At 36.0% G+C, this 14953-nt stretch overlaps 1 protein-coding gene across 1 annotated transcript; it reads left to right on the forward strand.

The window, feature by feature from the left end:
• Positions 1 to 7514: 7514 nt before the first annotated feature.
• Positions 7515 to 13791, forward strand: LOC101294371 (plasma membrane ATPase 1-like). The gene is made up of 22 exons (XM_004300308.1): positions 7515 to 7574; positions 8043 to 8141; positions 8515 to 8634; positions 8719 to 8817; positions 8900 to 9037; positions 9169 to 9303; positions 9494 to 9673; positions 9871 to 10074; positions 10186 to 10305; positions 10526 to 10645; positions 10802 to 10924; positions 11013 to 11117; positions 11199 to 11343; positions 11530 to 11694; positions 11775 to 12013; positions 12119 to 12151; positions 12241 to 12322; positions 12466 to 12626; positions 12754 to 12966; positions 13094 to 13276; positions 13400 to 13578; positions 13698 to 13791. Exons 2-22 carry the CDS (start codon positions 8082 to 8084, stop codon positions 13789 to 13791), a joined length of 2898 nt encoding a protein of 965 aa, XP_004300356.1. The 5' UTR covers positions 7515 to 7574; positions 8043 to 8081.
• The last annotated feature ends 1162 nt before the right edge of the window (positions 13792 to 14953 follow it).

A 14953-nucleotide genomic window follows, 5' to 3' on the forward strand; every position in this document is an offset into this window, starting at 1 on the left:
TAATTTGATGATCGTTAAGATACCAAATTAGATTAAAGAATTAAATTCATTTTACCCTTCTGAGGTTTTGAGTTGACCTCATTCAGCTCCCGATCTCCTAGTTTTGAAAATTTATCCCCTCAAGTTTCTAATTTTCATCAATTTAACTTATTTGCTAAGATTTTGTCCAATTTGAAGGTTAAATGCTAACATGAAATCTTATAAATTGGGTCATAAAGTGTGATTTTTGTCGTTAACCGACTGTTCTAGCCCTAAAAGTGAGCTATAAAGTCAAAATTAACATTCAATTTTGACGGATTCTTAGCAAATAAGCAAAGATGATGAAATTTATAAACTTAAAGGGGTAAATTTTTAAAATTGAGAGGTTGGGGGCTGAAATGAGGTCAACTCGAAACCTCATGAGGGTAAAATGAATTTAATCATAGATTAAATCAATGAACGGACCATAAATATGTCTAACTAGACCTGTATGTGTAAATAACGATTACGAAAACCCAAACGATCTTCAAATTTGATGAAAATTTGCATAAGTGATCTATGCATTAGGTTTTACAAACTGAACGGTGGAGATGTGGAAATATGATCGAAAAATGAGTCAAATAAGAAACCTCACACTTTAATTTCAAAGCGAAGCTTCATTCTGGATAAGTATTATATGTGTGTGTCTATATATATATATGTTTTATTTGAATAATGAAATTGGACAGATATTATGTTGGGCAATCGATCATGCGAAAGAACATGTCGTGTTTGAGTTATGGATGAGTTGACCAATCTTGCCTCGTCAACCGGGGCCTTTTCTTCCTTATTTGATCTTCTTTTTTTGCGGTTAGTCCAACATTTCCATTTTATTCAATCTGTTAGTCCAACCTTGCCTTACATAAGCCTACCATCATCAATTATTGGGAGTGAGAGAGAATTGTCAAAAGACCACGTTTATTGGACTCGATCATACCCTTAATTAATTATCAGTAAGAAATTAACCTTAATTAATTGATTTCCTTTCTTCAAGAAATTAACTTGTTTATTAGAAAGACTACCAAGAAGGAAGGAATTCGAAGGAACACTATATTCAAATATTCATGTACATGCAATAAGAATACTCATCAACTTATTCATTAATTGTTGTCATAATCACAAGTTTTATTTATTTTGTTAATTTGCCGAATCAATATATTCATCAGCTTAATTAGCTCGTGCGCCTTGATGTTGATCAGGAACTCTGAACTCAGCTACCAGCAGCAATATTGTATACCACAAGAAAAGGATTTTGATAAAGATTTAAGCTTATGATACTGCTGGACTGAGATATCGATCTAATGTCAAGACCAAAAGACGAAGAAGAAGATAGAGATATCGATCTTATTATTAAGTAAGATCCAGACTAGTCAATCACAGAAGATATATCGAACATGTGTTTCTACAGAACAAGGATCGAATAAATAACCAAGCGATGATCTAGTACGCTAAAGAATATGATCTCTCTAATTGTGGACGTCTCTTCTGTAAATGATAACTTGAGAGTTTGGATCTAGATGTTTAACTATTTTTTCTTTTCTAGGATTAATGTATATAACTGAGTTTCATAGCTAGCTAGCCATTTACACCTAGGTAGACTACCATTTCCTAATAATTATTGATTAACAAACTTACGTCTAAGGAAGCACTTAGAAGCTGGCAATATATGCAAGCTAGTGAAGTATATTATGATGAAAATAAGTATTGATTGTGATTGATGTAAGTGCCAATTAAATAAGAAGTTCGACATATATAGGCATGCGCACGTATAGTACTTGTAGATATACATCTGACTATATATATAATTAAAGGATCAAAAGATCAATTCTCTAGGGTTTCAAAGAAAAGTCAGTGAGCTCGTGAATTTGACTATTATGCCAGTAGTGACCTCATTGGGTTTATACGTTTTAGAACAAATCTAGAGCTTATTGGAGGCGTGCAAATGAAGGTCAATACCTAGAGCTGGCACAGTAGCACCTTCACTGATTCACTCCACTCCGTTCTATTCTTATCTGCAGGCTAGGGGATTATTTTTTGTAAGTATAAGGAACTGAAATCGACAAGTTCAAGAACTAATAATGTCAGATGGGTGAAGCCTCGGGAAGGTATATATGGTGAAGCTGAATGTTGATGGTGCCTTGGATCCTCAGAATGGAGTTTTTGGTACATGAGCAGTGTGTCGAAATGAGAATGCATATTGTTTGTGTTTAGGAGTTTTGGCTTCTCCTGAAGTAGGATATCTGAGTCCTAATGCTGTTAAAACTATGGCGTTAGTAAATGGGCTGCATTTCTGCCTTAGAGATTGAAGGTGATGCCTTTGAGTTTGTTTACAGCTCTCGATAATGCTGTGGATGACATGAGTGAAAGATCTCATTAGTCATTTTGAATATTGTAGTTGGAGTTATATCCCCAGTTCAAGCAACAGAGCTGCTCATGCGACAGCAAGAAAAGCTCTCTTGCTCCCTTTTCCTACATTCTGGTGTCTGTTAGTCCTAGAATGGCTAGTTCTAGGGCTGGGCACGGGACGGGACGGGAATGTGTTTTTAAAAATCTGTCCCGTACGTCCCGATCCCGATCGGGATCGGGACGGGACCGGGACAGGATCGGGATCCCGACTAATTTTTTTTTTTTTTTTCAAGAACAAATTAATTGATTATCAAACACCACCACAAGTGGAAAAACGGGTTGAGAAACTCCAAGCATTCAAATGCTCCACCACAATTGATCAGTGTATGAAATTTTCGACATTTTTATGCTGTTTGGAACAACATTAATGAAATTAATGGAAAAAAATATCCAAAAACACATAAACAAAAAAAAAGAACATTGATGAAATTAGAAGTACTAAAATCAACAAGAACATAGGTGCATAGGTGCTAAATTACATCCCACTTTAAAAGTACTAAACATCCCACATTAAAAATTAACCCTCAAACAATAACTAAAAATATCCAAAATCACACAAGCAAAAAAAAAGAACATGAATGAAATTAAAAGTATTATTTTAGACCAAATTAAGTGTGGTTGAGTGCATTGTAACACCATGCAACCTAAAAAATCAAGTATAAAATGAATAAAATCAAGTATTCTAATATTACGGGACGAGACGGGATTTTTCGGGATAGTCCCGTCCCGTCCCGTTATGGTAATGTTAAAACGGGACGGGACGGGACGGGACGGGATTGCTATTTTCAAAACCTATCTCGTCCCATCCCGCTAACTTTCGGGACGGGACCGGTACGGGATCAGGATTCCGGTACTAAGTGCCCAGCCTTAGCTAGTTCACATAGTCTCTGAGGAGTCTAGTTAGTTAAGTTTTTCTAATGGAGTCAGTGGCGTAGGGAGGGTAGGGCGAGAAGGGTCAATTGACCCTTCTAGCTATTTGAATTAAGCAGCCATTGGTTGAACTATTTGGTAATCACATATATAAACTATAATTAATGACCCTCCTCACATAAGAAAATCTGTAAAATTGAAACGGAAGATGATCAAAAGTTTTGATCTTATGGCCCATTCACCCCACAAGTCCAGTGTTTGGACGGGTGTCCATCATGTTTTAACTTTTTACTGCATTTTATTTATTAAGTGGCCAATTAATAATGATTCTGTCCCATAAATCAACACAGTTAAACAATATATATTTAGATTTATACACCATTTTTTCACTCATGGTCTCTAGCAAATCAAGCCAAAATTAGAAGAATGTAATATAAAGTAATATATCTAATATTTTTTTTTAACAATGGATGTAATTTATGTTATTTGATGAATTCGAAGTTCATCTTTGTCCAAAACCCCCACCAATAACCAAGATTGATTGGGTTAAATAATTTATCAAATGCTGATTTAGTGTGAAGGATATAGGTTGCTTAAGAAGAGTTAAGTTATGACCCTTCTAAATAATATTTCTGGCTACGCCACTGAATGGAGTGTGGTACTCTTCTTAATTTCATGTTAGGTTTAACAGGGTCACTATAAACTCTTTTGATGTATTCTCCTATTCATTGAAATAAACTGATTTGAGAAAAAAAAAATAATAAGAAGAACTGAAATCGACATTATCCAGTTGCAACCTACACGTACGTAATCTACATGTATATTATCTTTATATACAAATTTTAATTAAAAAATAATTGTTTTAGATTTTAATTGAAATCTCTAAATTCTAAATTTCTAATTTGCGTGTCATCTAATCGTTCATTTGAATGTTTTTATTTGACCTTCCTTAAGGTCCTCATTAGAATCTCTATAGACTAGCTTAATTATTGCTTGAAGAGTCATGCGTTTGCTTACTATTGGGCCTTTCGGATATGGGCACATATTTTATTTTATATCATCCCATTTACATGAAACCAAAAGAATGGGATTCATATGAATTACCATCTTATACAGATCCGTAAAGGCTATATATTGGGCCTGGTAGCATAACAATATGTTTCAGATCGATTAATGTTATTATGCACTGCTAATTGCATGAGTCAAGATATTGGTGAAAATTAATAGTATTACCATGTAAATTAAGTCGCACACGTTGATACACCTTGATTGTTTCATTCCACCGGTCTAAACAATGGTGTGATCTTTGGTAAAGATAAGGACAGAATCCTGTGATTGTAAATTAAGTGTGAAAATTACAAATGTGATATAGTCATGAAGAAATTGGTATACACATGATGTAGACTAGGTTTCGTAATTAAAGTTTTGATTTTCAAATGTTTCATTATTAACCATGAAAGATGAAGTTTTTTAACAATGCATGTGGAAGAAACACAGATGTAAATCTTGAGGTAAACTTGACTGGAAATAAATGCTCATTTGGTAACTACTAGTACCTACGTATAAAAAGAGTGACAATTTTGATCTGGATCTCCCTCTCTTATTTCATACCTGTAACAACCAAATCATGTGCGTTTATTATCTCTGGAGTAGTTCTTTCAAATCCAATGATCCAAAGTTGCTTATATGCGCGCAAATCATCAGTTTACAGACCAAGTGACTAACAAAAGTAAAATTTTAAATGAGGTGGGTTTAATTAGATTCTCAAAGATGGTCTTCAACATGTGTCATTTGATATAACCTCACATCTTCTTGTGCCACAAAATGTGTCCTTTCGTTAGCTTTTATGTTCTGTCCGCTTTCTTTTCTTTCTATATCCGTTTGTTTTTCGTTATTTTACCAATTGATGAACATCTAAGTTTCCCCTGTATGTTTTAGTCTAACTTTTGTTGTTTGTAGAATTGTACCGTGACCATGTTGTACACCTTGTCTATATAACATATTACTAGTACCGGAAATAAGGATGATCGAGAAGGATATTTGTGATATAGCTTGGACGCTTTCCTTGAAGCCAAAATTATCTTCTTGTTCCCAATATTACAATAAAGCTTTCTCCAGCCAAAACTAGTTCAATCGAATCTCTCAAAAATGTGACTCGCGTTGGTTTTTTCTTATTGTTAACATAGAAGCATGCATAGGCATGATTGCAAAGTTATTCTATTACAAATTGTCATGTATTTTCTTGTTCTCATTCTCATGGTTTCCAATTTTATGTTTTGTTCGCATGTTCAAACCAGAATAAACCTTGAAACTGTTACCCTTTTGGATCATGTATAATTTAACTTGTAGCCCAAGTTGGCATCTCTTTTTTTTTTTGGTTGGCTAATGGAAGTTATGGAACAAGGAATTTGGAGTAAACAACAAAACCAAAAGCATTTTGATTGATTATTTCTATGACAATTAGAGTGTACCATTGTATTGTACGTTTTCCTTATCTCGAAAGGGTGCCAATTAAGCAATGCTAATGTCCAATTCAATCCAATCGTACAGAGCAGTCCCCATTAGTACAACTGGGAGTTCATCCCTAGGATTAGTGCCATGCAATCAACTATGCAAATACGCATTACTTGTTCAAACTTTATATACAAGTACTGTATATTGTGATTGGAAGTTGGAACAACGCAATTTTATTGTGAAATTATCCAGGAGTTTTGGGTAAGATATGTGGACTCCATTGCTATCTAGTTTACTAATTTTGCTTCTATAATTCATGAATAAAGATTGACATCCAACATACAAGCTAGATTCAAGCTTCATCTTTAGTGGAAAGTGGTCAAGTGATTACTAAGTGACATGACATGCAACACTATATCTATGTGTAGAAACACGTCGTGTAACAATAAGTTTAAAACACAAAATAGAGTAATATAACCACTTTGCCTTTCTGAGCCCAGAGATTGATGGTATTCAAGAAACCTTGCAACCAGCGGCGTAGGCAATATAGGACGAGAGGGTTCAGATGACCTCTCTCAACTTTGAGAATTGCTCATGTGGTTAAGTTTGGGGGCTTCAATCAATATAAAACTAACACTATTGGCAGAGATTTGTATAAAATTGACCCTTGTGAAAAAATTAGTCTATTGTATTCTAGTAATCACGTAGTTCAAGATTGGTGATGAACCTATGATCAACAAATGTAATATGAAGTTTGTATATATTTATTTTTCTCTAACAAAATAATCTGTTTGCTACATATAGATTCAAGCAAGAAAAAAGAAAAAAGAAGGAAACTTTTTCAATCGATTAACACATTGGACTACTATTAGTTTTTTTGTCTTCTTATTTCTTACAGGGCATCTAAATTTTTTATCCGGATAGATCAATTCAATGTAATATATTTTTCATTAAAATTAAAGCTATTATTGTTAACATTTTAACAAATTTTTTTTTAAGCATTAATTTTGATAATTCTTTAACATATATGTAAATTATGGCTATATATAAATATTGACCCTGTGCATGTTTCGACGATAAAAAACAAAAAAAATTGTACAGTGTGATCCAGAAACAGAAACGACTTGCGTCAGACCCAAATAAGAAACCCGCATTGATCCGGTATCCAAATCCCACGACTCCAAATTCAGTTGCAGGAAGAAAGAAGTAAAAATCAGGTCTAGGGTTTTCAGTCAAAACAAAAAAGAAGTAAAAAAAACCAGTATGGTAGTTGTGTACTTGTATGTAGTAATTTTCTGCAATTTGAATCGAGTATTGGATAGAGACTGCGCGCCGTGAAGTCGACATTAGTGTTATTATCAAAGATAACTCCAACCTTCCAAGGAAGAAGTACCGAGAGGACGTAACCCGTTAAACCCAAGAGAATGTCAATCCGTACGGCTCTGCCAATTTGTCAGCATCTCCAATCCAATCATCACTCATCATCAGACGTCGATTTCTCGTATCTTTGGAAACAGCAGCTGAGTTGTTTGAGCAGCTATGTTGATGCTGGCGACGTTGTTTCAGATGCTGAATCTTTGTCTCGTTGTTTCAAAGGCCTCCTCGTCTGGTCTCTCACTGCTGGCATATTGTTTTTTCATCTCCAATGTCTTATATGGTGGAGGCCTGGCTTGCATGGCTCTTATATATTCCATTTCGATCTCTTTGTTTCTCCAAGTACTCTCTACTCTCTCCCTCGTTTTCGGCGTCTGGCTTGTAAGGGTCTTGGTGTTTGGTGGCTATCTCAAGTGGGCTGTGCAGTCTGCTTGAGTGTTCTGGCGGATACGGTATATTTTCGCATTTTAATCATCTTTCTGATGACTGTGTTTGTGTTGCCACCAACTGTTTGAATCAAGTTCTCTGAGAGTTTATGCTTAACTTGTTTTGTTTACGTTTTAGTCTTCCATGTTTATTATTACGCTTTGACAACTGAGATTGGATTTGAGATTTGTTAACACTTATCAGTGAGGTGCATTAGAGATTTGATCTCCATGGTTATATCACTTATATGCATATTAATTAGTTCACTCACATAGTGATGAAACTAGAGGATTATTTCTGATAGATTGATGCTGCATTTTCTAAATAACAAAAAGCCTGATTTCTCATATTTTGAGATTGATATAAGAAGCAATGGTCTCAAGAAGTTTGAGGAATCATATATGACCAACCCTTTTTAGACGTGTGTGAATTTGCTGTTTTGAAATATTTTTTGCAACACAACATCCTTTAATGACTATTTTCTGATTCTGCAGGTTCTCTATCCTTGTGTTTCTCGTTGAGGCTAAGACTGTATGGCCGACATGGATACATCAATTGCCCTTCAGCCTATTACGCAGGAAGCTGTTGATCTGGTGCATGTTCTTGATCTCTTTTCATTGTGTTAAACCATAGTGGCCCGAATCTTATGTTGATCTTAAAATAACAATTAAACGAGTGAGCAAGATAGTACCTATGTGCTTCTCGTATATGAGATCATTTCAAATACCTCTTGGAACAAAAGCATTTGTGTGGTTTAGAATGTATAGTCCAAATTATCCAATATATAACTTTCTGTAGTTGTTGATAAAAGGAGCAATGTTTACTTTGTTGCAAACCAGGGAGTGATAACTACTTTTCTCAGTTGCCTGTATCTAGTTCTGAATCTAATATGTGGAATTGGGAGTCTGCTCTAATCCATTTTATTTCAAAGGCCGCTACCTTATCTACACTTGAATATGCTGGCAGGAGAACATCCCTGTAGAGGAAGTTTTTGAACACTTGAAATGTACAGAAGAGGGTCTAAGTTCTGTCGAGGTGCAAAAGCGTCTGGAGGTTTTTGGTTACAACAAACTTCAGGAGAAAAAGGTTTCAATGAACTGGTTTCAGCTTGTGATCTGTTATTTCAATGGGATTCCACCTTTTTTTTAATAACTGTTTTTGGCTATGCAGGAAAGTAAAATACTCAAATTTTTGGGGTTTATGTGGAACCCTTTGTCGTGGGTTATGGAAGCAGCTGCACTGATGTCAATAACTCTCGCATATGGAGGCGTAAGTGACTAGAAGTGCACCTTTTAAATTGTTCAGAGAAAACTAGGTTCTGGACTGACTTCTCAGAATAATTTTCTTTCAGGGAAAGAAAAGAGATGTTGAGGATTTCTGCGGAATCCTTGCGCTACTTATTATCAATTCAACAATAAGCTTTTTTGAGGAAAACAATGCTGGAAATGCAGCCGCAGCTCTTATGGCACGGCTTGCTCCAAAAGCCAAGGTTACCTCACATTTTGATGAATTTTATTCCTTTTCTTTACCAACCACTTGATTACATTTTCTTTCTTCGGCACTTGGAGATTGTTTTGTGGTGTTCCATGTGAAATTGGCATTTCATCGATTCTCTAACAGGTTTTACGTGATGGGAAATGGAATGAGGAAGATGCATCTGTGCTGGTTCCTGGAGATATTATCAGTATCAAATTAGGAGATATAATTCCTGCCGATGCTCGCCTGCTTCAAGGAGATCCTTTGAAAATCGACCAGGTAGCTAATTGATATTGTATTGGGTCACAAATCATGTCTTATACAGGAGATCGTTTATATGAAGGTGTATCAAAATGTTAATATGATAAGATGCACCACTTTATCATAGTGTTCTGTTATTTCAGGCTCAGTTCCAGGACTCCTTTTTTTTTTGTTTAAAGAAAAATATTAATTGTGTTTTCTTTTTCAGTCTGCTCTTACAGGCGAGTCTCTCCCAGTAACTAAGCATGCAGGTGCTGGAGTTTACTCTGGCTCAACATGTAAACAAGGTGAAATTGAAGCGGTTGTCATTGCAACTGGAGTACATACCTTCTTTGGAAAAGCTGCTCATCTTGTGGAAAACACAACACATGTTGGGCACTTTCAGAAGGTTCGTTTCAGAAACCTTCTTTCCTTCATCGAGTCAAATCATGTTCATGTTGGTAGACTGTGAAGCCAATGAGCATGTTTCATATGATAAGCTTCTGCATATAGGGATCAGAAGCAGAACTAATTTTAGTTTGTTGTATCTTGAGTGTGAGAATTTGCTCATGGTTTTTGAATAACCATATGGACTACTTGTTTCAGGTCTTAACAGCCATTGGAAACTTTTGCATCTGCTCAATTGCTATAGGAATTGTGATTGAACTAATTGTCCTAGTTCGTCAAGGAAGAAATTATCGTACTAAAATAGATAACCTTCTTGTCCTACTTATTGGTGGCATCCCAATTGCTATGCCAACCGTTCTCTCTGTCACCATGGCCATTGGCTCTCATCGTTTGTCTCAGCAGGTATAAGAAGCTTCGTTTAACTTCAAAAGATGAAATTTCAGCTCTGATTTAGCTCTCTTTAAGTCTTTATTACGGAATTTAAAGTGGGAGCTGATTTAAGTTTTCTTTCAGGGTGCAATCACTAAGAGAATGACAGCCATTGAAGAAATGGCTGGGATGGATGTGCTCTGCAGTGATAAAACAGGAACTTTAACTCTCAACAAGTTAACAGTGGACAAGAATTTGATAGAGGTGATACTTTTTCTATCCTATTTTATGAACTTCAACTCTCAATACATTACCTGTTCGCTGGAGCTGCCTTCTTGTAGCCATATGCTTCCAGATTAATTGTCCAGCTGCTTAGGTTGTTTGCACACAAAAAAAGATGAAATCTTATTGCATTTTCTTCAGATATAAATTTTGGAAAGCATATTGGGTCTTTTTTAATGTTTGACTTCCACTTCATTTGCAGGTTTTTGCTAAAGGTGTTGAAAAAGACACGGTTGTGTTGATGGCTGCAAGAGCTTCAAGGTTGGAAAATCAAGATGCCATTGATGCAGCAATTGTTTCCATGCTTGCTGATTCTAAGGAGGTAGTAGACCATATAAACTGAAACTGTTAATGCACTTCTTACAGGCTTGTAAAATTGACTTTTTTGGAGAAGCTGCGCAAGAAAATGTCAATGTAGTGATTTTTTCTTCCTTAAATGCTTCATTGAGCTGATTTTTTCTTGTTTCTCAATTGCAAGGCACGAGCCGGAATTACAGAAGTTCACTTCCTTCCTTTCAATCCAACTGATAAGAGGACAGCACTTACTTACCTTGACAAAGCTGGTAAAATGCACAGAGTGAGCAAAGGTGCACCAGAGCAGGTACTTAACATATCAATTCCAAATATTGATTTCGTAGTTACAAAAAAACCATCTAACCTTCCAAACCCTTCTATGTGTAACTTGGTAGATACTCAATTTGGCGGGGAACAAATCAGATATTGAAAAGAGAGTACACACAGTAATTGACAAATTTGCAGAACGTGGTCTTCGATCTCTTGCTGTTGCACGACAGGTAACCAAGATTTAATCATGTACGTGATAATAGATTTCTCTTCCTCTGATGCTAATGATTGATGATTTCTGTAATTTACAGGAAGTACCTGCTGGAACAAAAGACAGTCCTGGTGGACCTTGGGAGTTTATTGGTCTTCTCCCTTTGTTTGATCCACCACGTCACGACAGTGCTGAAACTATTAGAAGAGCTCTAGATCTTGGTGTGAGTGTAAAGATGATTACAGGTATTTAAAAATGACCTTTGTTCTTCTTTCAATTCAATGAGGACTACTCAGTGTAATACAACTAATTCACTTGTCTAGACTGTTGATGCAACTTCTTATATTCTTACTGATTCCACTCCAGCCATTTAACTAGTTTTAATTTTCCAAACTTTCTTTTGACTGCTCTATTTGTTTTACTTCCGCCAGGCGATCAACTTGCAATTGCTAAAGAGACAGGTAGACGACTTGGGATGGGCTCAAACATGTATCCATCATCTTCATTGCTTGGCGAAAATAAGAATGGCTTAGATGCAAGTCTACAAATTGATGAACTCATTGAGAATGCTGATGGTTTTGCTGGTGTCTTTCCAGGTAATATTGGTTACAAACTTGTGTTACAGTTTGTTGACATACTTTGCATTGCTTCTATTTGATTGGATGCTTCATTTCAGAGCATAAATATGAGATCGTTCAGCGATTACAAGTTAAGAAGCACATAGTTGGAATGACCGGTGATGGAGTTAATGATGCACCTGCCTTGAAGAAAGCAGACATAGGTATTGCTGTGGCAGACGCCACAGATGCTGCTCGTAGTGCGTCTGATATAGTACTGACAGAACCTGGATTGAGTGTTATTATTAGTGCTGTTCTGACAAGCCGTGCAATTTTTCAAAGAATGAAGAACTACACAGTGAGGGGATTCTCTCTTCTCCTTGTTTTAGAAATTGGACCAGCCTGGTCATAACTCTTGAGATCTGTTTATCCTAATTGCTTTCGTTCTGGTTTAATTTTTCAGATATACGCAGTGTCTATAACCATACGTATTGTGGTAAGTATCTTGTAACACACCCCTGTACTAATGTAGCATACAAACAAACAGAATTCTTAGTTCTCATTTTTACTGCGTTTGTATGACAGCTCGGTTTCTTGTTGCTAACTGCATTCTGGAAATTTGATTTCCCTCCTTTTATGGTTCTCATCATAGCCATTCTTAATGATGGTGAGCATTATTAACCTTTGAAGTTCTTTTACCATTGTCTGTAATCCTATGGATATAAAGTCTCATTTTTCTTTTACTCTTTTCATTTATTCCACTCCTTACTTCTGAAAGTAAATCTGAACGTTGAACTATTTAATTTCCAGGTACCATTATGACAATATCCAAAGACAAGGTTAAGCCATCTCCAGTCCCTGACAGTTGGAAGCTCAGTGAAATATTTGCAACTGGGATTGTCTTGGGGAGTTACCTTGCCGTGACCACAGCTATATTTTTCTATCTCATTTACGAAACCCACTTCTTCCCGGTAATTATGCCTTCCTGTGTTTTCATTGACAAATGCTTATTTTGATAGGCCTAGATATAATTGTGAGCCCTCGTATTCTATGCTTATGGCAATGGAGAAGTTATTAAGATCTCTCTCTGTCTCTTAGAGAAAATTCCATCTCGACCTGGACTTCAAGCACCTCGTTGATCTTAATGATTCGAGTTATACAAAGACACTGAATGGCCAGCTAGCATCTGTTGTGTACCTTCAAGTTAGCACCATCAGTCAGGCTCTAATTTTTGTAACTCGCTCAAGAGGTTGGTCATTCATGGAAAGACCTGGTCTTCTTCTTGTTGGTGCTTTCATAATTGCTCAAATGGTAATGATCTCATTCCCTTTTTGAAGAACTTTCAATAGATAATTATTAGATGATAATATGTGGGATGAAATCATGCTTTCACATTCTTCAGAATGCTTCATATTCATGAAATGCTTCATGCTCACAGGTTGCAACACTAATAACTGCCAAGGCATCATGGGGTTGGGCTCAAATTCATAGTGTTGGCTGGGGTTGGACTGGAGCTGTTTGGGTGTACAACATTATAATCTATATGCTTCTTGACCCTATCAAGTTTTTCGTGCGATATGCACTCAGTGGGAGGGCCTGGAGTTTGGTACTGAACAAAAGGGTGAGTTAATTTAACCCTTCCATATTGTGCATTTGATTGAATGGAAGTATGTTCTTGATTTGATAAGCTCCTACAATTAGTCTGTCTAAGAGTGTACTTCCACACACATCTATGTTTCTACAGACGGCTTTCACCACCCAAAAGGACTTTGGTAGGGAAGCTCGTGAGGCTGCATGGGCAACAGAACAGCGCACCCTTCATGGCCTCCCAACTATTGACACAAATATCTTCCATGAGAGGCACACATTCAGGGACGTTAGCATGATGGCAGAAGAAGCCCGACGACGCGCAGAGATTGCAAGGTTGGTCTGTTTTTCAAGTTTGGACATTGCTAATAGTTCAAGTTTTCTTCAAGCTAGCAACAACATATATATGCATAATAACCTTGCTCATGTTTTCTGCTGTTATTGTTGCAATGCAGACTAAGGGAGCTTCACACTCTCAAAGGAAAGGTGGAGTCCTATGCAAAGTTAAGGGGTTTGGACATTGAAGTGAACCCACATTACACAGTCTAAACTCATTTTCCACTTCAACTGCAGCTTCCCTCATTTTGTTCCCCTTTGATATTACCCCCTTTTTTTTTTTTTTTTTTTTTCCCTCTTTCTTAATTTGTTGTTAATTTTTCCATGTATGAGTTTGACGGCACATGAAGCTTGATGATTCCAAATAATTTAATTAATAAAAGCTTGTCCTATCATGATCATCCATTTTTCACAACTCCATAAATCACTTGTTGCATATAGAAATATGCATCATTTGACGAGAAGACTTGACTAGTGTAATACGCATTTGGTTTGGAATAGTCATGGAGCAGATATTTCTTCACACATAGATTACATACTACCATTGTACTAAATTGTTTTGAAGCTCTTCTCCTAATGGAGATTATTGTTCCAATGTCATATATCTCATTGTTTATTATGTGTTGATAGTGTTGGTGACTAAGATGACATTGTTTTTATCACAAAAACAGCAAAACTAGAAGTGAAGGAATCTCATTATTTACTAGATTAGAAAATGTTTCAACAAGTATTCAAGTATTCTTTCTAATGATTTGGACCATCCCTAACATATATGCATCACAATGCCAGCCAACATAATGGCCACAAAAGAGTCCCTATCCATCTCAACACTCATTCCACCACAACCACTAAAATTATAGCAAACATAATAGATGTTTTTTATTAATATCTTGAGGGATATTGTGTTCCTTGTAAGCCATCACTATGTTCAAATTATCAACATTACCTAAAATCTAACTTTGTCTAATTGGTGACAGAAAGATGCATACCAACCTACAGTGTTAGCTAATAGATTGGCCTTTGATCCTCCTCCAATCTATCTAACTGAAAAAGGAAAAAAAAAAAAAAAAACTCCCCAACATGTCCATGCAATTCACATGTGTGGTAATACAGTTCAACACCAGGTCTGAACTGGAAAATAATTCTGTCACAATTACAAGGAATGAAATAACCATCAGGTGCCAGAAATTCTTGTTTTTTTTTTTTTTTTTTTTTTTATCAATCAAATAACTCACATGCAATAACTAGTCTATTATGAATCAAACTCACGACCTCCCATTTATATAAGGGAGACTGATGCCACTATACCAAATGATGATGAGCGAAATTCTGTTCTTTTAGTCAAATTTGTGTTATATTATTACAAAAAGATCGG

The sequence above is a fragment of the Fragaria vesca genome, linkage group LG5, assembly GCF_000184155.1.
Source record: "Fragaria vesca subsp. vesca linkage group LG5, FraVesHawaii_1.0, whole genome shotgun sequence".
NCBI classification, from domain to species: Eukaryota; Viridiplantae; Streptophyta; class Magnoliopsida; order Rosales; family Rosaceae; genus Fragaria; species Fragaria vesca.

Bases quoted from the DNA above. Each gene is read 5' to 3' on its own strand.
- LOC101294371 (XM_004300308.1), top strand. From the start codon at position 8,082: ATGGCCGACATGGATACATCAATTGCCCTTCAGCCTATTACGCAGGAA. The intron at 12,152-12,240 runs GTAAGTATCTTG...TTTGTATGACAG, and splicing joins CTATAACCATACGTATTGTG to CTCGGTTTCTTGTTGCTAAC. The intron at 12,323-12,465 runs GTGAGCATTATT...TTTAATTTCCAG, and splicing joins CATAGCCATTCTTAATGATG to GTACCATTATGACAATATCC.